This window comes from Schistocerca serialis, chromosome 3, assembly GCF_023864345.2.
Source record: "Schistocerca serialis cubense isolate TAMUIC-IGC-003099 chromosome 3, iqSchSeri2.2, whole genome shotgun sequence".
Classification (NCBI taxonomy): Eukaryota; Metazoa; Arthropoda; class Insecta; order Orthoptera; family Acrididae; genus Schistocerca; species Schistocerca serialis.
Genome location: NC_064640.1, coordinates 271,091,000 through 271,113,489, shown reverse-complemented (window position 1 = coordinate 271,113,489; position 22,490 = coordinate 271,091,000). Strand labels below are relative to the sequence as shown.

The window sequence follows — 22,490 nt, the reverse complement described above, 5'->3', positions numbered from 1 at the left end:
CTGCCATAGGTCAAACGGATATCAACTGAGTTTTTTTAAAATAGGAACCCCCATTTTTATTACATATTCGTGTAGTACGTAATGAAATATGGATGTTTTAGTTGGACCACTTTTTTCGCTTTGTGATGGATGGCGCTGTAATACAAACGTATAAGTACGTGGTATCACGTAACATTCCGCCAGTGCGGACGGTATTTGCATAGTGATACATTACCCGTGTTAAAATGGACCGTTTGCCAATTGCGGAAAAGGTCGATATCGTATTAATGTATGGCTATTGTGATCAAAATGCCCAACGGGCGTGTGCTATGTATGCTACTCGGTATCCTGGACGACATCATCCATGTGTCCGGACCGTTCGCCGGATAGTTACGTTATTTAAGGAAACAGGAAGTGTTCAGCTACATGTGGAACGTCACCCACGCCTGCAACAAATGATGATGCCCTAGTATGTGTTTTAGCTGCTGTCGCGGCTAATCCGCACACCAGCAGCAGACAAATTGCGAGAGAATCGGGAATCTCAAAAACGTCGAGTTTGGGTCTGGCCCTGCGCCGTGCTCGGATGCCAAATTCTGGATCACTGGGTCCCGAGTTCGATTCCCCGTCGTGTTGGGGATTTTCTCTGCCCGGGGACTGGGTGTTTGTGTTGCCCTCATCATTAAAAAAAAGGTAAAGCAACCGCTCCCGATAAGCGGGAAATCCGAGTTCGAGTCTCGGTCCGGCACACAGTTTTAATCTGCCAGGAAGTTTCATATCAGCGCACACTCCGCTGCAGAGTGAAATTCTCATTAGGGAAAGACTTTTCGGACACCCTGTATTTTGCTTCCGTGTTCCTGAGAGATCTGAAGACGGTCATTACAGACCGAAAGACGACAAATTTTGTGTGATCACCGCCTGGAAATAAAAAATCAAAAACTTTTTGTTGTGGTTACGAGTACTGCCGGCGCGAGTCGATTTGCAGCTCGAAACGGGATGTCTTTTCTCCGTTTGTGATATTCGAATGCGCCAGATCCGGTGTCGGATTGTAGCTCGCTGCGCAGCGCGTAGCAGCACTCACATTTTCGCCGCTGATGACAGTGCGCTGACAGGCGGTCGCGTTGTGCGTGCAGCGGTTCTCGTAGACGCACCAGCTGCAAGCCCACTGGCAGCGCACGCAGTCGGCGCACGTAGAGTGGCGCGAGCAGTCGAAGTAGGCGAAGTTGCGGCTGACGAAGTCCTTGTTGGTTTCGGAGGAGCGCACGGAGAGCGGCACGAGCACGTGATCGCGCCCCTCCGGGATGGTGGGCCGGCCGGCCACGGCGGGCGTGCGGCACCACAGCCCAGACGCCGTCACCGTCGCGTCGATCGGCTCCGACGAGCCGAACACGCAGCGGTACTGCGCGCCCGCCGGCAGCTCGGGCAGCGTGCGGATTGTCAGCTCCACCTGTAGACACGCACAGATCAGATGCAGGCGCTCAACAAAAAATATGCAAACACTGCAAGAAATGCAGATGCTAGTCGAGCCTCCAGGTTGCACTGTTGTATCTGAACCACGAGAGACGCCTCTGCTATGTCCTCAATACGTCCTGGTGATAACAGACCTCTGTGTAGCTGTGAATGCATTACATCAAATCTAACAAGGGAACCTCCTCATCGCACCCCCCTCAGATTTAGTTATAAGTTGGCACAGTGGATAGGCCTTGAAAAACTGTACACAGATCAATCGAGAAAACAGGAAGAAGTTGTGTGGAACTATGAAAAAAATAAGCAAAATATACAAACTGAGTAGTCCATGCGCAACATAGGCAACATCAAGGAGACTGTGAGCTCAGGAACGCCGTGGTCCCGTGGTTAGCGTGAGTAGCTGCGGAATAAGAGGTCCTTGGTTCAAGTCTTCCCTCGACTGAAAATTTGACTTTCTTTATTTTCGCAAAGTTATGATCTGTCCGTTCGTTCATTGACGTCTCTGTTCACTGTACTAAGTTTAGTGTCTGTGTTTTGCGACCGCACCGCAAAACAGTGCGATTAGTAGACGAAAGGACGATTCTCCAGTGGGAACCGAAAACATTTGATCTCAAGGTCATAGGTCAACCGATTCCTCCACAGGAAAACACGTCTGATATATTCTATACGACACTGGTGACGGAATGTGCGTCACATGACAGGAATATGTTGTCGGCCCACCTAACATGTACACTTAGCGAATGAGTAAAAAGCTTCTTCTACCTTGCCCGATTTAGGTTTTCTTGTGGATGTGATAATCACTCCCAAAAAGTGATGAAAACATAAGAGTTTGTCAAATAATCTGAAAATAAAAAATTAAACTTTTCACTCGAGGGAAGATTTGAACCTAGGACCTCTCTTTCCGTAGCTGCTCTCGCTAACCACGGGACCACGGCGCTCCTTGACTCCCGTTGTCCTTGATATTGCCTATTTTCGCATGGACGACTCAGTTTGTATATTTTACTAATTTTTTTCATAGTTCCTCACAACTTCTTCCAGTTTTCTCGATTTATCTGTGTTCAGTTTTTCAAGCCCTATCTACTGGGCCAACTTATAACTAAATCTGAGGGGGGGGGGGGGGGGCGATGGGGAGGTTCCCTTGTAAGTGAATTCCATCGTGGGAAAACTGTTGCTGCTAGTATGGTCGATGAATCCGTAATCAAGGTAGCTGAAGTATTTCGCGATTAGCCACCACATAGAAGATTCAAAAAATGTTCAAATGTGTGTGAAATCTTATGGGACTTAACTGCTAAGGCCATCAGTCCCTAAGCTTACACACTACTTAACCTAAATTATCCTAAGAACAAACACACACACCCGAGGGAGGACTCGAACCTCCGCCGGGACCATCCGCACAGTCCATTACTGCAGCGCCTTAGACCGCTCGGCTAACATGGAAGATTTGCACAGCATATAAGGAAAGCGGAAAAACATCACCCGTTTACAAGGAGAGGCCACGACGTCGGGGTCACGGATTTACTTCAAACTTTGTACATATTTAGTAGGCCACTAAAAGAACAAAATGGTTCAAATGGCTCTAAGCACTGTGGGACTTAACATCTGAGGTCATCAGTCCCCCAGACTTAGAACTACTTAAACCTAACTAATCTAAGGACATCACATACATCCATGCCCGAGGCAGGATTCGAACCTGCGACCGTAGCAGCAGCGCGGTTCCGGACTGAAGCGCCTAGAACCGCTCGGCCACAGCGGTAAGGTGCACTACTCCAGCAATTCAGAGAAAATCGCAAGAGAAGTTTTCCGCGTTTATTGTTTAACTGATGTATCGGTACGAAGGTGACGGACGTAAAAAGTCATTGTGGTCATGTGATTAGCGTTCGCGCGTCACGAGAAGGTCATGGATGAGGCGAAGGGCCGGCCGGGTTGGCCGAGCGGTTCTAGGCGCTACAGTCTGGAACCGCGCGACCGCCACGGTTGCTGGTTCGAATCCTGCCTCGGGCATGGATGTGTGTGATGTCGTTAGGTTAGTTAGGTTTAAGTAGCTCTAAGTTCTAGGGGACTGATGACCTCAGACGATAGGCCCCATAGTGCTCAGAGCCTTTTGAACTATTATTTGAGGCGAGGGTTCCAAAATCGCTAACATATATCTGAGGCGACGGTGCGACTCTCGTTCAGGCTTAATCATTACTCTATTTTTCATCACTGGTCATATTATTTAATTTGTACGACATTTGAGAGTTAATACAATGAAAAAAACCACGTGCATTTTCAGTAAGTTATAGTGGATTTCATATGTTATTTTACTATTTACTATTCTTAATTAAATTTTCAAGGACGAGGGACGACTTTGGAAAGCGCAAGTCAAACTTGTGTTATGATGCGAATGATGTTATTAATAATCAGTAATACTGTGAGTCACAATATGGCAGACTACAACAGTAATATACAATTACTCGTCGGATGTGGTCTCGACATCACACATTGCAGGATGGTATTTGCCATACAGACATGGAAAATATAAACTGAAACGGCATGTGCTACATCGAGCGAACGCAGGTTTCCCGCATTTACAGGGAATGTTCAAAGTTTCTAAGGGAAAACACACATCGTTGAAATTTTGAAAATTTTCTCTTTCTTCAGATAGTTTGAATGCAAACCACAAGTAACGCAACATTTTGGCAAATATAGATGCTGACAATCGGTGATGTATGATGGAATGAATTTTAACAGCATCTTCACAAGAAGCAATTTCTCGTTCTTTGTCTATCAGAAATGAACCGTTCTGATGGGGCTAATAAAGTTTTTTACTTGTCGACAGAAATAAACTTCGCATTGTTGGCAAATCGGAGTACATTTTTGGGGGTATGACTTTAACTGTGCAAGTTGAAAAACCTGCGTCATCGGTAAGATGGCATCGTATAAATCAGAATGCGTTTCATCTTTTCCTTGTCGATAGTTATAAATATGTTTGTTGTGGTAATTAAATTTAATTTAAAATACACTACTGGCCATTAAAATTGCTACACTAATAATATGACGTACTACAGAAGTGAAATTTAACCGACAGGAAGAAGATGCTGTGATATGCAAATGATTAGCTTTTCAAAGCATTCACACAAAATCGGCGCCGGTGGCGACATCTACAACGTGCTGACATGAGGAAAGTTTCCAACCGATTTCTCATACACTAACAGCAGTTGACCGGCGTTGCCTGGTGAAACGTTGTTGTGATGCCTCGTGTAAGGAGGAGAAATGTGTACCATCACGTTTCCGACTTTGATAAAGGTCGGATTTTAGCCTATCGCTATTGCGGTTTATCGTATCGCGACATTGCTGCTCGCGTTGGTCGAGATCCAATGACTGTTAGCAGAATATCAAATGGTTCTGAGCACTATGGGACTTAACATCTATGGTCATCAGTCCCCTAGAACTTAGAACTACTTAAACCTAACTAACCTAAGGACATCACACAACACCCAGCCATAACGAGGCAGAGAAAATCCCCGACCCCGCCGGGAATCGAACCCGGGAACCCGGGCATGGGAAGCGAGAACGCTACCGCACGACCACGAGATGCGGGCAACAGAATATCGAATCGGTGGGTTCAGGAGGGTAATACGGAACGCCGTGCTGGATCCCAACGGCTTCGTATCACTAGCAGTCGAGATGACAGGCATCTTATCCGCATGGCTGTAACGGATCGTGGAGCCACGTCTCGATCCCTGAGTCAACAGATGGGGACCTTGCCAAGACAGCAACCATCTGCACGTACAGTTCGACGACGTTTGCAGCAGCATGGACTATCAGCTCGGAGACCATGGCTGCGGTTACCCTTGAAGCTGCGTCACAAACAGGAGAGCCTGCGGTGGTGTACTCAACGACGAACCTGGGTGCACGAATGGCAAAACGTCACTTTTTCGGATGAATCTAGGTTCTGTTTACAGCATCATGATGGTCGCATCTGTGTTTGGCGACATCGCGGTGAACGCACATTGGAAGCGTATATTCGTCATCGCCATACTGGCGTATCACCCGGCGTGATGGTATGGGGCGCCATTGGTTGTACGTCTCGGTCACCTCTTGTTCACACTGACGGCACTTTGAACAATGGACGTTTCATTTCAGATGTGTTACGACCCGTGGCTCTACCCTTCATTCGATCCCTGCGAAACCCTACATTTCAGCAGGATAATGCACGACCGCGTGTTGGAGGTCTTGTACGGGCCTTTCTGGGTACAGAAAATGTTCGACTGCTGCCCTGGCCAGCACATTCTCCAGATCTCTCACCAACTTAAAACGTCTGGTCAATGGTGGCCGAGCAACTGGCTCGTCACAATACGCCAGTCACTACTCTTCATGAACTGTGGTATCGTGTTGAAGCTGCAGGGGCAGCTGTACCTGTACACGCCATCCAAGCTCTGTTTGACTGAATGCCCAGGCGTATCAAGGACGTTATTACTGCCAGAGGTGGTTGTTCTGGGTACTGATTTCTCAGGATCCATGCACCCAAATTGCGTGATAATGTAATCACATGTCAGTTCTAGTATAATATATTTGTCCAATGAATACCCGTTTATCATCTGCATTTCTTCTTGGTGTAGCAAATTTAATGGCCAGTAGTGTAGTAAGGGGTCAAATATCATGAAATTCACTAAAACTTCATGCAAATACAAGTGTTTTTTGTTATTACCTCTCAAATGTCATATAAATTAAAAAATATGACCCGTGATGGAAAATAGGTTAATAATTAAATCTGAGCGGGAGTCGCACCGTCGCCTCACACACGTTCGTTTTACAAACGTCGAACGCTAACCATTAGACCACCGTGACGTCTAACGTTCGTCATCTACGCACAGATACGTAAGCCACATACCAGATGCGTAAAAATTCTCTGGCGAATTTCTCGGAACTACCAGTGTAATGCTCCTTACTTCTCGCACATTATGTTGTTTTAATGGCCTACTAAAAGTGTACAAACTTTGAAGTAAATCTGTGATCCCAACGTCGCGGCGCCCCCTTGTAAGGCACAACGTGCACGAAAGAGCATGTCGAGTGAACTGAAGAGGACTGTGACGAAAACTAAGAGGACGGCAGCCGCAAAAGTCACAGCAGAACTGACTGCCGCACTCGTGAACTCTGTCGGCACTAAAACAATATAAAGGGAGCCCCAGAAGTAGGGAATTTCACGGCGAGCTGGAACTCTGCTGCCACTCATCAGGGGTGAAAATTCCGCAAGCGGGAAACTTTGGGCTGAAGTTATGAAACTTGAACTATGGATCAATGGAAGAAAGTCATTTGGTTGGTTGAGTCTTACTTCACACTGTTTTCAACTTGTGGCCGGGTTTAGTTCCCAAGAGCGAAACATGGTGGGCGTTCGGTGATGATTTGGGCCATATCGTGATACTCAATGGGCTCCATGGTTATTGTGCAAGGAATATGTGGCCATTTTAGCGGGTCAGATGCATCCATTAGTGCAATGTTTGTTCCCCAATGCTGCCGCTGTGTTCCTGTTCACACAGCTAGCACCGCTTAGGTTTTGTGAGCACGAGGATGAATTTTAGCATCTCCCCTGGTCATCACAATCTCCAGATCTCAATAGCACTGAGTATGTGTGGTCTACTTTGGAGAGAAGGGCGCGTGATCGCTATGCACTTCCATCATCGTTACTTGAAGTTGCTGCTGTTTTGTAGAAGGAATGCTATAATATTCCCTTAAAACCACACAAGACTTGTATTTGTCCATTCTGTGACGATTGGAAGCTGTTTTGAATGCCAACGGGTTTCGTACACCGTCTTGGGCACGGTAGTGTGTTGGGTATTTGCTGTTTCCATACTTTTGTCAACCCTCTGTAACTGTCTACTTTACTGATCGTGAAAACAACAGTACACATAGTTCCAACTTACAGGGTAGGGGTTGTGTACAGGCTGTTAAAAACAAGGGTGATATACTCCTACAGGAGGTAGTATCGGTCAAAGCCTGAAGAAAAGTTCCTACAATGATATGTCCAGAAACCAGTACCTGTTGAGATAAGGTCCGTTGAAGATCCTCACTTCACAGCCTGCATTTTATTTACAGACGGGGCAGGATTCACAAGAGACGGCATTATAATTTACCGCAATACGCAAGTGTGAGCAGATGCAAATGCTCTAGCAGTCATGGAAGTGAGGCATCAGCTTCAAAATGGCTCTGAGCACTATGGGACTTAACATCTGAGGTCATCAGTCCCCTAGAACTTAGAACTACTTAAACCTAACTAACCTAAGGACATCACACACATCCATTCCCGAGGCAGGATTCGAACCTGCGACCGTAGCGGTCGCGCGGTTCCAGACTGAAGCGCCTAGAACCGCTCAGCCACACTGGCCGGCGCATCAGCTTCGCTTCAGTATCAGCGTACGGGAGGGAATGGTCGAGTAAGGCTCATAGGGCAATATATTTTACCGAACTGATTAACGGGTGTTATGTATCACCGATTTCCGGCCGATGAATTACCAGCGCTATTGGATAACGTTATCGTCATAGAAATACAGTAACTGTGGTTTATGCAAGTCGGGACACAGCCCCGTTATCTACGCATCGTGCTACAGTATCTCACCACAACGTTTCATGGACAATACATTGGTCGAGGAGCTCCTGAATCCGTTGGATTTCTGTCTATTGGGATATTTACAGGCATTGATGCATGTCCAACTCATCGACTATCAGAAGAGTGTGACCAACCCATATGAATTAAAACCCGAATAGAGCCAGGTGTATTTGAAGGAGTGCGTTATTCACTATGAAGAAGGGCTGAGAATGTGCGCGCTAACAATATGCAGCACTGCTTAGAGCGTCTACTTCTGTTTGAGAGACAGATGGGAATGAGAGGATAGAGTGGCCCATATCTCAGCAGGTATTGGTTTCCTGCCATTTTATTACAGGAAGTTTTGTTTTAGCTTTGACCACTACTACTTCCGGTAGGAATAAAAGATACTCTTTAGACACTTTGTATAGCACTAGCAAAGTGTTGACTGAGCAGCACATACTAAATTACCATGTTACGAGTATGAACGCTAAACGTCAATCCTTGACAGTACAACTCCATGACCAGCAATCTAATGCCACTCTCCCATCACTTTACATTAAGCACCTATACAGGTATTACAGATCATCTAAACTTGACACCAAGAACGTTATCCATGTGATCTTATTTCCAATCTTATTACACTGCTGCTTATAACAAAAACATATCCACGACTTACATTAACACATTGCCCGCCTGGCTAGCCGCGCTGTCTAACGCGCGGCTTCCCCAGCGGGAAGGCGTGCCGGTTCCCGGTACGAATCCGCCCGGCGGATTAGTGTCGAGGTCCGGTGTGCCTGTGGATGGTTTTTTAGGTAGTTTTCCCTCTACCTCGGCGAATGCGGGCTGGTTCCCTTTATTCCGCCTCAGTTACACTGTGTCAGCGATTTCTGTGCAAACACTGTTTCCACGTACGCGTACACCATAACTATTCTACCACGCAAACATTTGGGGTTACACACGTCTGGCATGAGACGTTCCGGGGGGGGGGGGGGGAGGGGGGAGAGGAGGAGGAGGAGGAGGAGGGGGGGGGGTTCCACTGAGGGCCGAACCGCACAATAACCCTGGGTTCGGGGTGGGTGGGTGGGTGGGTGGGTGGATTGCTGTGGCCTGTTGTGGGGTTGTGAACCACTGAGGGCTACGGCAGGACGAAGCCTCTCCGTCGTTTTTGGGTCCCCGGTTTCATACAATACAATACAATACAATACACTACACTACACTGACACAACCTTCACACAGAAGGATTAAAGGTAGGGTAGAAAATGACGTCGGCGAAGATCCGCATAGGTTGCGAAGAAATCTAGGAATTTAGATTTAAAGAAAACTTTTGACAATGTTGATTGGAATACACTCTTTCAAATTCTGAAGGTAGGGGGGATAAAATACTGGGATGAGAAGGGTATATGAAACTTAAACAGGAACGAAAATGCAGTTTTAAGAGTCAAAGGACATGAAATGGAAGCAGTATTTGAGAAGGGAGTGAGACATGGTTGTAGCCAATCTTCTAAATTATTCAGTCCCTACGTTGAACAGCGCAATAAAGGAAACCAAGGAGAAATTTGTAAAAGGAATTAATTTCCAGGGAGAAGAAATAAAAATTTTAAGGGTTGCCGACGACATTGTAATTCAGTCAAACACGACAAAGGACTTGAAATAGCAGCTGAACGGAATGGATCGTGTCTTGAAATGAGGTTATAGGGTGAACATAAAGGAAAACAAAATAAAGGCAATGTAGCTGAATCAAATTAGGCGATGCAAAGAGAATTAGTTTAGGAAATGAGATATCAGAAGCAGTAGGTAATTTTTGCTAATAGGACAGCAAAGTAACTATTGACAGCCGAGCAGAGAGGATATAAAATTGCGACTGGCAATAGCAAGAAACGTGTTTCTGAAACAGAGACATTTGTTAATATCGAATAATAATCTAAATGTTAGGAAATCGTTTCTGAGGGAACTTGTCTGAAATCTACCTTGTAGAGAAGTCAAACGTGGACGGAAAACAGTTCGAAGAGAAAGAGTTCTGAAGCTTTTCAAATGTGGTGCTACACAATAATGCTGAAGACTAAAATGGTAGACTGGATAAATAATGAAAGGATATTAATCAAACTGGGGAGAAAACATATGTTTGGCACAATTTAATTAAAAGAATGGACCGGTTGATACAACACACCTACAGGTATCAAGGAATTAAAAATTTGGGAATGGTGGGGGTAAACGTTTTAGAGGGAAGCACGGAAGGTTAGGGTTTCACTTCCAGTAAGTAGCGAAGTCATTAGAGGCGGAGCACAAGCTCGGACTATTTCATGGATGGGGAAGGAAATAGGCAATGCCTTTGCAGAGGAACCATGCCAGCATTTGCCTGGAGCAATTTAGGAAAATCAAGCAAAAACTAAATCTCGATGACCAGAGACGGATTTTAAACTGTTGTCCTCCTGAATACGACTTTAGAAAGCTAACCACTGCGCCACCTCACTCGCTCGTGTAGAGGGGGGCTACAGCTTGATTAGAGAGAGCAGGTTCAAACATATGTTAGTTGCAGTAATTTTGAAGATATGACGTCACTTGCACAGGATAGACTAGCGTGAAGAGCTGTGTGAAACCAGTTTTTTTGGTCGAAGACCACGAAAACATATAGCAATAAAGAGTATTGGCTGGTCAGCTCACTGTAAACGGCCATGTTAGTCACACGAATGTGCGTCAATCCACCACGAGGTGAGTCCTTGACCAGCAATCAAATTCCACTTAGTTTTACTCACATTGAACACCGTCATATTTATGCCAAAACAACAACAAACAAACAGACACTGTCCGAACAGGCTTTGAAGGCTCGAAGACACCGACCGGCCGTCGTGCCATCCTTAGCCCTCAAGCGTCGCCGGATGCGAATACAGAGGGGCACGTGGTTAGCACACCTCCCTGCCTTTGCCAGTTTTGGTGAACAGTGCCGCTAGTTCTCAACTGGCCTCACAAGGGCTGAGTGCACCCAACTTGTCTACAGCACTCGGCAGACCCAGACGGTGACCCATCCAAGTGCTCTAGCTAAGCTCGAAGGTGCTTAGCTTCAGTGATCGGACAGGAACCGGTGTTACCACTGCGGCAAGGCCGTTGACATTTACGTGTATTACACATTCAGTAAACTGGACAGCGAGAATGTTTCCTGCTATCATTTAATTTCCAATCCTCTCACACTGCTCCTTGTAAACAAGATTTCCACGAAGTTTTCCCCTTAACGGCTAAGGAATAACATGACTGTGTGTCATATTACCGAGGACGAATTTGCTGCAACCTGTAACTAATTAGGTTATAAAGTTTTTATCGTCTTCGACGATTTCGGGTCTTTCACAACGTTCTACGAAGGTACACATTTAATTTTATTATCTCACGAAATAGACTAAGTGCGCGCATTCCGTAGATGAGTATGATAATACAAAAATCCAATACGCCCTCATTCTTTCTTACACGTCCTTTCTAAAGCCAAGTCATTACAATACAATTTAGGAGAGTTTTACCAAAATTGAAAGAAACGGCGATGCTTTTGTTTGAGGAATAATTTCCGTACCTAAGTGGCATTCATTGGCTTTCAGGTCGTGCCTATACAGCGATCTCAATAGTCGAACGTGAAATATGACGATACAAACTTAAGGACAATACAACACCCAATCCCCGAGCAGGGAAAATCTCAGACGGGCCTGAGAATCGAACCCGTGCCCTTTTGGTTAGCAATCCTCCGTGCTGAGGCGGACAACTAAGGAAAGCTGTCCTCAACTACGAGTAGTATGCGCTTACATTCCTCTGACGTTTAAACTACGTTACCCATCTAGTTAGTGGGAGAGGGGAGAGGGGGTGGGGACCTACAGTTTATAGTGGACTCTGAACCACGGAGCACGCTGGAACTTTTCACATTAACAAATCATTGCCAGAGGTGAAAGAAGTCTGGCATCTACCCGCAATTTTTTGTATTCTTCTTTTTCAGCACAGGATTCTTTTACCATGCAAGCTAAATTTCTTCATCCTATTTCTGTGTCATAACTTTCTTCTTTTCTAATGGTGGTCGGATACAGTTCTTGACATACTATTACAATTAAATTTTAAGTGCGTGTATAAAATTCGCTGCAGCCTATTGAGCCAGACTGCCACACCGAAGGGAGAAAGGAATATCTACACTTATTATAAACTGAAGTCCCCTGCCGCATAGTGTGTTGGTATGAGTAGGCTAATCTCAGTCACTCCCAGAAGGAATTGCCAATGTTCAGGGGTATGACACGAACGCTCATCTGAAGCAGAAAAGATCATTTGGTCTTGTGCCCTATTCCGAATGGTTTCCGAGATAGAACCAATTTAATGTTACTTTCCTACGTTTTTCTTTAATAATTCGGAAACCGCGGTCATTAGCGAAAACGTGTCGCAGTACAAAATTAAACTAAATTCAATTTCCTATAAAAAGGAGCTGTTCATCTTTCCTCTCGGACTAATAGTTTGCGTGAGGAGAGCGAGAGAATGTGTCTTGTATGAAACTGTTCGTCTCTACTTCCTCTACACTTCTGAGGTGAATTCTAAACAATGACAATACAGTGAATAATACAGAAGAAAATAACAGTGTACATTAAATGTGCTCGGTCTCGGAAGCCATTGGGAATGGAGCATATGTCCATACGAAATTGTTTGTTTCAAATGATCGTTCGTGTCATAGCCCTGAATATTGTCTGTTCATCCTGTGACATCCTGTATAATCTATTACTGCTACGCCAGAAGCATCGTCCGGTCATGATACCCGAGCGAAATGGGGATAGGTTGTTAGTTGGAATACGAAGTTTCGTAGACATCGAGGTAATTAGAGAAGGAGCACACACTAGGATTGGAGAAGTGTGCAGAAGGAAGTAAGCAGTGGCTTTTGATCATAGTATGAAGGTTTGTTGTTGTTGTTGTTGTTGTGGTCTTCAGTCCTGAGACTGGTTTGATGCAGGTCTCCATGCTACTCTATCCTGTGCAAGCTTCTTCATCTCCCAGTACCTACTGCAACCTACATCCTTCTGAATCTGCTTAGTGTATTGATCTCTTGGTCTCCCTCTACGATTTTTACCCTTCACGCTGCCCTCCAATGCTAAATTTGTGATCCCTTGATGCCTCAAAACATGTCCTACCAACCGATCCCTTCTTCTAGTCAAGTTGTGCCACAAACTTCTCTTCTCCCCAATCCTATTCAATACCTCCTCATTAGTTACGTGATCTACCCACCGTATCTTCAGCATTCTTCTGTAGCACCACATTTCGAAAGCTTCTATTCTCGTCTTGTCCAAACTGGTTATCGTCCATGTTTCACTTCCATACATGGCTAAACTCCATACAAATACTTTCAGAAACGACTTCCTGACACTTAAATCTATACTCGATGTTAACAAATTTCTCTTCTTCAGAACGATTTCCTTGCCATTGCCAGTCTACATTTTATATCCTCTCTACTTCGACCATCATCAGTTATTTTACTCCCTAAATAGCAAAACTCCTTTACTACTTTAAGTGTCTCATTTCCTAATCTAATCCCCTCAGCATCACCCGATTTAATTTGACTACATTCCATTATCCTCGTTTTGCTTTTGTTGATGTTCATCTTATATCCTCCTTTCAAGACACTGTCCATTCCGTTCAACTGCTCTTCCAATTCCTTTGCTGTCTCTGACAGAATTACAATGTCATCGGCGAACCTCAAAGTTTTTACTTCTTCTCCATGAATTTTAATACCTACTCCGAATTTTTCTTTTGTTTCCTTTACTGCTTGCTCAATATTCAGATTGAATAACATCGGGGAGAGGCTACATACAACCCTGTCTTACTCCTTTCCCAACCACTGCTACCCTCTCATGCCCCTCGACTCTTATAACTGCCATCTGGTTTCTGTACAAATTGTAAATAGCCTTTCGCTCCCTGTATTTTACCCCTGCCACCTTCAGAATTTGAAAGAGAGTATTCCAGTTAACGTTGTCAAAAGCTTTCTCTAAGTCTACAAATGCTACAAACGTAGGTTTGCCTTTTCTTAATCTTTCTTCTAAGATAAGTCGTAAGGTTAGTATTGCCTCACGTGTTCCAACATTTCTACGGAATCCAAACTGATCTTCCCCGAGGTCCGCTTCTACCAGTTTTTCCATTCGTCTGTAAAGAATTCGCGTTAGTATTTTGCAGCTGTGACTTATTAAACTGATAGTTCGGTAATTTTCACATCTGTCAACACCTGCTTTCTTTGGGATTGGAATTATTATATTCTTCTTGAAGTCTGTGGGTATTTCGCCTGTTTCATACATCTTGCTCACCAGATGGTAGAGTTTTGTCATGACTGGCTCTCCCAAGGCCATCAGTAGTTTTAATGGAATGTTGTCTACTCCCGGGGCCTTGTTTCGACTCAGGTCTTTCAGTGCTCTGTCAAACTCTTCACGCAGTATCTTATCTCCCATTTCATCTTCATCTACATCCTCTTCCATTTCCATAATATTGTCCTCAAGTACATCGCCCTTGTATAAACCCTCTATATACTCCTTCCACCTTTCTGCCTTCCCTTCTTTGCTTAGAACTAGGTTGCCATCTGGGCTCTTGATGTTCATACAAGTGGTTCTCTTCTCTCCAAAGGTCTCTTTAATTTTCCTGTAGGCAGTATCTATCTTACCCCTAGTGAGACAAGCCTCTACATCCTTACATTTGTCCTCTAGCCATCCCTGCTTAGCCATTTTGCACTTCCTGTCGATCTCATTTTTGAGACGTTTGTATTCCTTTTTGCCTGCTTCATTTACTGCATTTTTATATTTTCTCCTTTCATCAATTAAATTCAATATTTCTTCTGTTACTCAAGGATTTCTATTAGCCCTCGTCTTTTTACCTACTTGATCCTCTGCTGCCTTCACTACTTCATCCCTCAGAGCTACCCATTCTTCTTCTACTGTATTTCTTTCCCCCATTCCTGTCAATTGTTCCCTTATGCTCTCCCTGAAACTCTGTACAACCTCTGGTTCTTTCAGTTTATCCAGGTCTCACCTCCATAAATTCCCGCCTTTTTGCAGTTTCTTCAGTTTCAATCTGCAGCTCATAACCAATAGATTGTGGTCAGAATCCACATCTGCCCCTGGAAATGTCTTACAATTTAAAACCTGGTTCCTAAATCTCTGTCTTACCATTATGTAATTATCTGATACCTTTTAGTATCTCCAGGATTCTTCCAGGTATACAACCTTCTTTCATGATTCTTGAACCAAGTGTTAGCTATGATTAAGTTATGCTCTGTGCAAAATTCTACAAGGCGGCTTCCTCTTTCATTTCTTCCCCCCAATCCATATTCACCTACTATGTTTCCTTCTCTCCCTTTTCCTACTGACGAATTCCAGTCACCCATGACTATTAAATTTTCGTCTCCCTTCACTACCTGAATAATTTCTTTTATCTCGTCATACATTTCATCAATTTCTTCATCATCTGCAGAGCTAGTTGGCATATAAACTTGTACTACTGTAGTAGGCATGGGCTTTGTGTCTATCTTGGCCACAATAATGCGTTCACTATGCTGTTTGTAGTAGCTAACCCGCACTCCTATTTTCTTATTCATTATTAAACCCACTCCTGCATTACCCCTATTTGATTTTGTGTTTATAACCCTGTAATCACCTGACCAAAGTCTTGTTCCTCCTGCCACCGAACTTCACTAATTCCCACTATATCTAACTTTAACCTATCCATTTCCCTTTTTAAATTTTCTAACCTACCTGCCCGATTAAGGGATCTGACATTCCACGCTCCGATCCGTAGAATGCCAGTTTTCTTTCTCCTGATAACGACGTCCTCTTGAGTAGTCCCCGCCCGGAGATACGAATGGGGGACTATTTTACCTCCGGAATATTTTACCCAAGAGGACGCCATCATCATTTAATCATACAGTAAAGCTGCATGTCCTCGGGAGAAATTACGGCTGTAGTTTCCCCTTCCTTTCAGCCGTTCGCAGTACCAGCACAGCAAGGCCGTTTTGGTTAATGTTACAAGGCCAGATCAGTCAATCATCCAGACTGTTGCCCTTGCAACTACTGAAAAGGCTGCTGCCCCTCTTCAGGAACCACATGTTTGTCTGGCCTCTCAACAGATACCCCTCCGTTGTGGTTGCACCTACGGTACGGCCATCTGTATCGCTGAGGCACGCAAGCCTCCCCACCAACGGCAAGGTCCATGGTTCATGGGAAGGCTTACCAGAAGATAAGCAGTGGCTTGCTGAAAGGAACCATTCTAATATTCACCTTAATTATATAGAGTAAAATCTGGAAAAACAAACCTGGAGGGCCACACAGGGATTTGTACCTCAATCCTCCAGAGCGATACGTTGTCCGCTGTTAAGCGACAGAAAACTAGTGTCGATCTGCCTGAGACGGCGTTCAAAACTAACGCCTCTCCGTTACTCACCAGGAGTTGTACTGCAAACAGTAAGCAATATTGCCTTACATTTTTGTTTCTTTTCGTCCGTTCTACCTAAGTTATTTGTTATGAGTTTGTTATTTGCTGTTGGCTGCTGGAAATCAGTGATTTTTCTTTAGCGTGACATATTTCATATATTCGCTTGGCCTTTGACTTACTGCAAATGATGAGTTGGGTTGGGTTGTTTGGGGAAGGAGACCAGACAGCGAGGTCATCGGTCTCATCGGATTAGGGAAGGACTGGGAAGGAAGTCGGCCGTGCCCTTTCAAAGGAACCATCCAGGCATTTGCCTGGAGCGATTTAGGGAAATCACGGAAAACCTAAATCAGGATGGCCGGACGCGGGATTGAACAAAATGATGAGTATTGCGTACGATAGTAAAGCCAAATATTTTTTTTTTTAGCTAGTAACAGCAAAAAATAGTTTGAACATAAAACATACTATTCCAAAATGATCATACTCCGTGAAAACGAATATATGCCATCCTATTAACAAACGACTAACGAAAATTTATTTTTGGAGACCGAAAACAGGTATTGTTTGCTTCTTTATACTACTGTTATCTCGTTCCGCTTCCAGAACAAATGGAAGAAAAATCTGCGTAGAAAGCTAATAGAAAATTGATTGAGACTCGTACTGCTAGGAAAAGATTTGACATTGTTTAGGCAGGACCTACATTCATAAAAGCGTACTGTGTAAATGAAGCAAATTCAAAGTAGTGTTTTACTGAACGCATGACAGCTGTCTACCATGGAGGCTGATAGACAGCTTTGACTATACTAAATAGCTTTTTCTCTCTGTAATTGTTTCAGACCTAATGTACGACGCGAGTCCTTTTGGAAGCAAATGACACAAATCAACGAACAGAAGTATTGACATGTGTCGTTTCCACACCTGCAGTTAATTACCTCGTATACAGAAACGATCAGAGCAACACTTTCGTAGGGCTAGGTGGAAATTACAGAGCCCGTTAAAATGTCAAACACTGCGACATGAATTTCATGTTTGAGTGACATTTTTAGAAAATATCAGTACGCAAGCATAAAATGCTGTATCCTGAAATAAACCTAACTGACAGATTACTACTGTGTACCGCACTGGAAGTCATATATCCGTCTTCGGCGGGTACACTCTTCCATCTGAGCAATCCGAGCACACTTTAACAGGTCGCATCAAACCTTCACTCTATTTTCCGGAAATCCATAAATATAAGTCGGACGTGTTAACGGACTGCATGTACAGGTCAGGAAGTGAAGCGTATTCAGATGGACCAGATAGAAGAAATCTGCTCTCGAAAGGGGAACACCTGTTTCATTACGTTAGAAAGTTTCTAAATGAGGGCAGTTTGCTATGCAACATCACGGTCCATCATCCTTTATTCTCCAAAAACCCTGAGTACATTGAGTACACAGTTTAATAATTTGAACCTGACCAACGTCGTTTCTGCATCCCACTGGCCATCTCCTTTGTTTTAGATGAACGGAAACGAGGGAAGGAAAATAGTTAGCTGTGTACGAGCACTGCTACTATTTTTCAGGTGACATATTTCTTTCCTCAAGCCTTTAAAAGTGTAGTCTCTGCTGAATCATCCTCGTCCGGCTGCGTCATATGGTCGGTCGACTTTATTCATGAGAATTGTTTCAGCAAAACGACAGCCATAGGAGAGTATCAAAGTGTCCTTTTTTTCACCCCGAGCCTACCCGTTCCACTACTGCTGTCGCCCCCAACAGTCTTCTCACGTTTGAGAACATGTGTTTTCAGAACTTCGCGTAGAAACTGTGTCACAACACTGAGCTAATGGAAAATACACGATTTGTTTTCGCTCTCTCTCTTCTTCTTCTGACCAGTGTGAAAGATATTTTTCTATTTCTAACGGCTATAGCTACATGTGCATGCCTCTTACATCTAAAAAAGCTTTAAAAAATCTTTAGGCAACGACAATCACAAAACTTGAGCTCACTTGTCTGCAAAATGTGGGAGAATTCGCAGAACGTAACAACTTTAGTACATCGTCCAATTAAATATTTTATATGAAAGTCTCAAGTAAGTGGAAACCTAAATCAACAAGCGCTTCTTATGTTTCAGATAAGTTGACTGTAGTCTCCATTTCAGCAACTGGAGGCTGGAAAGACGCGAAGTGAGGTCCTTGTGTGAAGCTTAAAAATTTACATTCTGACCGCGATTCAGATCTCGTATAATTTCACGATTGTCTCATTTTCGAAAATGTGAAGTAAATGATATTGAATATAAAGACATTTCTATATAAAAAATCGCAGGCACGTGGTCGCCGGAAATGCACGCGGTGCGCAAACCAAACAATAGAACGCCAGACAGTTTGTCGATCACGTATGAACAATTGAGTCATTTCGATAAGAAGGCATACTTGCGTCGCGACGACCAGTATGTTAGTATCTTTACTGAAGAGATTTTTGTTTTATTCTTGGATGTATGTACCGTCTATGCAACCAATTGAAGGCTTGAAACTTCCTGGCAGATTAAAACTGTGTGCCGGACCGAGACTCGAACTTGAGCACTTGCCCGCGAAAGGCAAAGGTCCCGAGTTCGAGTCTCGGTCCGCACACAGTTTTAATCTGCCAAGAAGTTTCATATCAGCGCACACTCCGCTACAGAGTGACAATCTCATTCTGAATTGAAGGCTTGTTGCCATACGCGTTTCGCTTCATTTATGATCAGTGTCCTGTAATACATGTTTCCTTTTTACATACAATAAACGTATTATGTTGTAGATATAATATGCTGCTATATTACATTTTTTCGTGTCTTTCTCTTGTTTTTTTAGGCTAAAATCACCTTTTGTAGCACTTTACTGATGATGTTTTCCAAATAAATGAAGCGAAACGCGTATGGCAACAAAGTAACCGCCTTCAATTGGTTGCATAGACGGTACATACCTCCCAGAATTTAAAGCAACCAAGGGAAAGACGGAAAACAGAAAAAATGACGATTTTTATTTTAGTTTCCACATCTGTAATGTAACATTACGTCGACGTAGACGTCAGCAAAGAATAATTACGGTGATGACCAACAAAGTCAGTAGAAGTGGTTATCTGTTAGGTCGTCTGTATATGGCACCACCACATATTCGTTCTTTTTTTATTGAAGAGAAGAACAACTTCTTAGCTGGGATCACTATAAATACTTTATTGTAGATAACCGGTTTCGGTAAAACTAAGCCACCATATTCAGATCTGTAATAAAATTACAAGAAGTGCTACAATCTGTTAAATAATCCAACGTTCACTCTTCTCCTAAGTAATCACTACAGATCACCCCTTCGAGCTCAACATGAGTAAACTAGTGGATATTGTGGCACGCCAGGCACTAAGGAATACACACAGCCTACTTGCATTTCAGAATAAAGTATTTTACAGAGATATCGGCCAAGAAGTTGTTGTTCTCGTAAGTAATCACGACAGATAATGATAATAATAATATTTGGTTGGTGGGGCGCTCAACTGCGCGGTTATCAAAGCGCGTACAAATTCCTCATCTTTTCACTGTCCAATCTCGCCATTTTCCCAAATTATGATGAAATGATGAGGAGAACACAGACACCCAGTCCCCGGGCGGAGGAAATCCTCGACCCGACCGGGAATCGAACCAGGGGACCCGTCATCCAGAGACAGCGACGCTAGCCACTAGACCACGAACTGCGGAAAAATGGCTCTGAGCACTATGGGACTTAACATCATAGGTCATCAGTCCCCTAGAACTTAGAACTACTTAAACCTAACTAACCTAAGGACATCACACAACACCCAGCCATCACGAGGCAGAGAAAATCCCTGGCCCCGCCGGGAATCGAACCCGGGAACCCGGGCGTGGGAAGCGAGAACACTACCGCACGACCACGAGATCCACGAACTGCGGAATAATCACTACAGATCGCCACTTCATCTACATCTACATCTACATTTATACTCCGCAATCCACCCAACGGTGTGTGGCGGAGGGCACTTTACGTGCCACTGTCATTACCTCCGTTTTCTGTTCCAGTCGCGTATGGTTTGTGGGAAGAACGACTGTCTGAAAGCCTCCGTGCGCGCTCGAATCGCTCTAATTTTACATTCGTGGTCTCCTCGGGTGTTATAAGTAGGGAGAAGCAATATATTCGATACCTCATCCAGAAACGCACCCTCTCGAAACCTGGACAGCAAGCTACACCGCGATGCAGAGTGCCTCTCTTGCAGAGTCTGCCACTTGAGTTTGCTAAACATCTCCGTAACGCTATCACGGTTACCAAATAACCCTGTGACGAAACGCGCCGCTTTTCTTTGGATCTTCTCTATCTCCTCCATCAACTCGATCTGGTACGGATCCCACACTGATGAGCAATACTCAAGTATAGGTCGAACGAGTGTTTTGTTAGCCACCTCCTTTGTTGATGGACTACATTTTCTAAGGACTCTCCCAATGAATCTCAACCTGGTACCCGCCTTACCAACAATTAATTTTATATGATCATTCCACTTCAAATCGTTCCGCACGCATAATCCCAGATATTTTACAGAAGTAACTGCTACCAGTGTTTGTCCCGCTATCATATAATCATACAATAAAAGATCCTTCTTTCTATGTATTCGCAATACATTACATTTATCTATGTTAAGGGTCAGTTGCCACTACCTGTACCAAGTGCCTATCCCCTGCAGATCTTCCTGCATTTCGCTACAATTCTCTAATGCTGCAACTTCTCTTTATACTACAGCATCATCCGCGAAAAGCCGCATGGAACTTCCGACACTATCTACTAGGTCATTTATATATATTGTGAAAAGCAATGGTCCCGTAACACTCCCCTGTGGCACGCCAGAGGTTACCTTAACGTCTGTAGACGTCTCTCCATTGATAACAACATGCTGTGTTCTGTTTGCTAAAAACTCTTCAATCCAGCCACACAGCTGGTCTGATATTCCGTAGGCTCTTACTTTGTTTATCAGGCGACAGTGCGGAACTGTATCGAACGCCTACCGGATGTCAAGGAAAATAGCATCTACCTGGGAACCTGTATCTAATATTTTCTGGGTCTCATGAACAAATAAAGCGAGTTGGGTCTCACACGATCGCTGTTTCCGGAATCCATGTTGATTCCTACAGAGTAGACTCTGGGTTTCCAAAAACGACATGATACGCGAGCAAAAAACATGTTCTAAAATTCTACAGCAGATCGACGTCAGAGATATAGGTCTATAGTTTTGCGCATCTGCTCGACGACCCTTCTTGAGTTAAACATGAGCGAACTAAAACATATTCGTTCGTAGAGTGTGACCAGTATTTTAGTGTCCTGGAGCAAGCGTCACAATAGCCCGAGCGCTATTTTACAACACACTACATATAGGTCAAGCTGAGCAATTTTGCAATTGACCTAAAAGTGATCCTTTTACAACTGAAAGGGTATCAAAGTATACAATTTTCGTCGTAAAATTCAAAATGGAGATTTCCAATTCTGAGCTCACTTAAAAATGAACAAACGCTTGCCTTGCTGGCATGCAAAATATTGTTTTTTATTTGTGGAATGGTTTCCGGCTTCTTAGACCGTCCTTGCGCCTGTCATTCGAAAGCAACTGGAGCACCGCGGCAGGCCCTAAATAAAAGTTCCCCTTCAACGCTTGGTTTAGTTCGTAGGAAAGTATTTGCAACATCGCACGGTCGGTAGAGCAACGTCCACACCACGATTAGCACGCTGTCCCAGCTGCCTCGATAACATGGTTTCATCAGAGAACGGCAATATAGCAGATTTACTGCTGCGAATAATGGACCAATTACTCTCTGATTGTGTTTAACATAGCTGTTTTAATAAGCGTATAACCTGCAACGAGTCATTCGCGTTTTAATATTACTTCGATCTGTTACTGGAATAATAATATCGGCATTCTGCGGTAGGCTTTGACTGAAACTGGCATTTAGTGAGCTACTGTTCCAGGCGTCGAATTGCCAGATGTGCCTTATACACTGCAACGCTATCAGAGTGGTTAATTACGAACGATATAGAAGCTTGCACGGCGTCCACGTTGGGAAGCCACGA

The 22,490-nt window shown here is 44.0% G+C and overlaps 1 protein-coding gene across 1 annotated transcript in view; it reads right to left on the bottom strand.

The window, feature by feature from the left end:
* The window catches only part of LOC126470783 (plexin-B), a 1,233,199-nt gene that overhangs the window by 118,496 nt on the left and 1,092,213 nt on the right, over nucleotides 1-22,490 (bottom strand). The window contains exon 7 of the mRNA XM_050098792.1: nucleotides 1,058-1,423. Coding sequence (XP_049954749.1) covers nucleotides 1,058-1,423 — 366 coding nt within the window. The remainder of the gene's footprint in view (nucleotides 1-1,057; nucleotides 1,424-22,490) is intronic.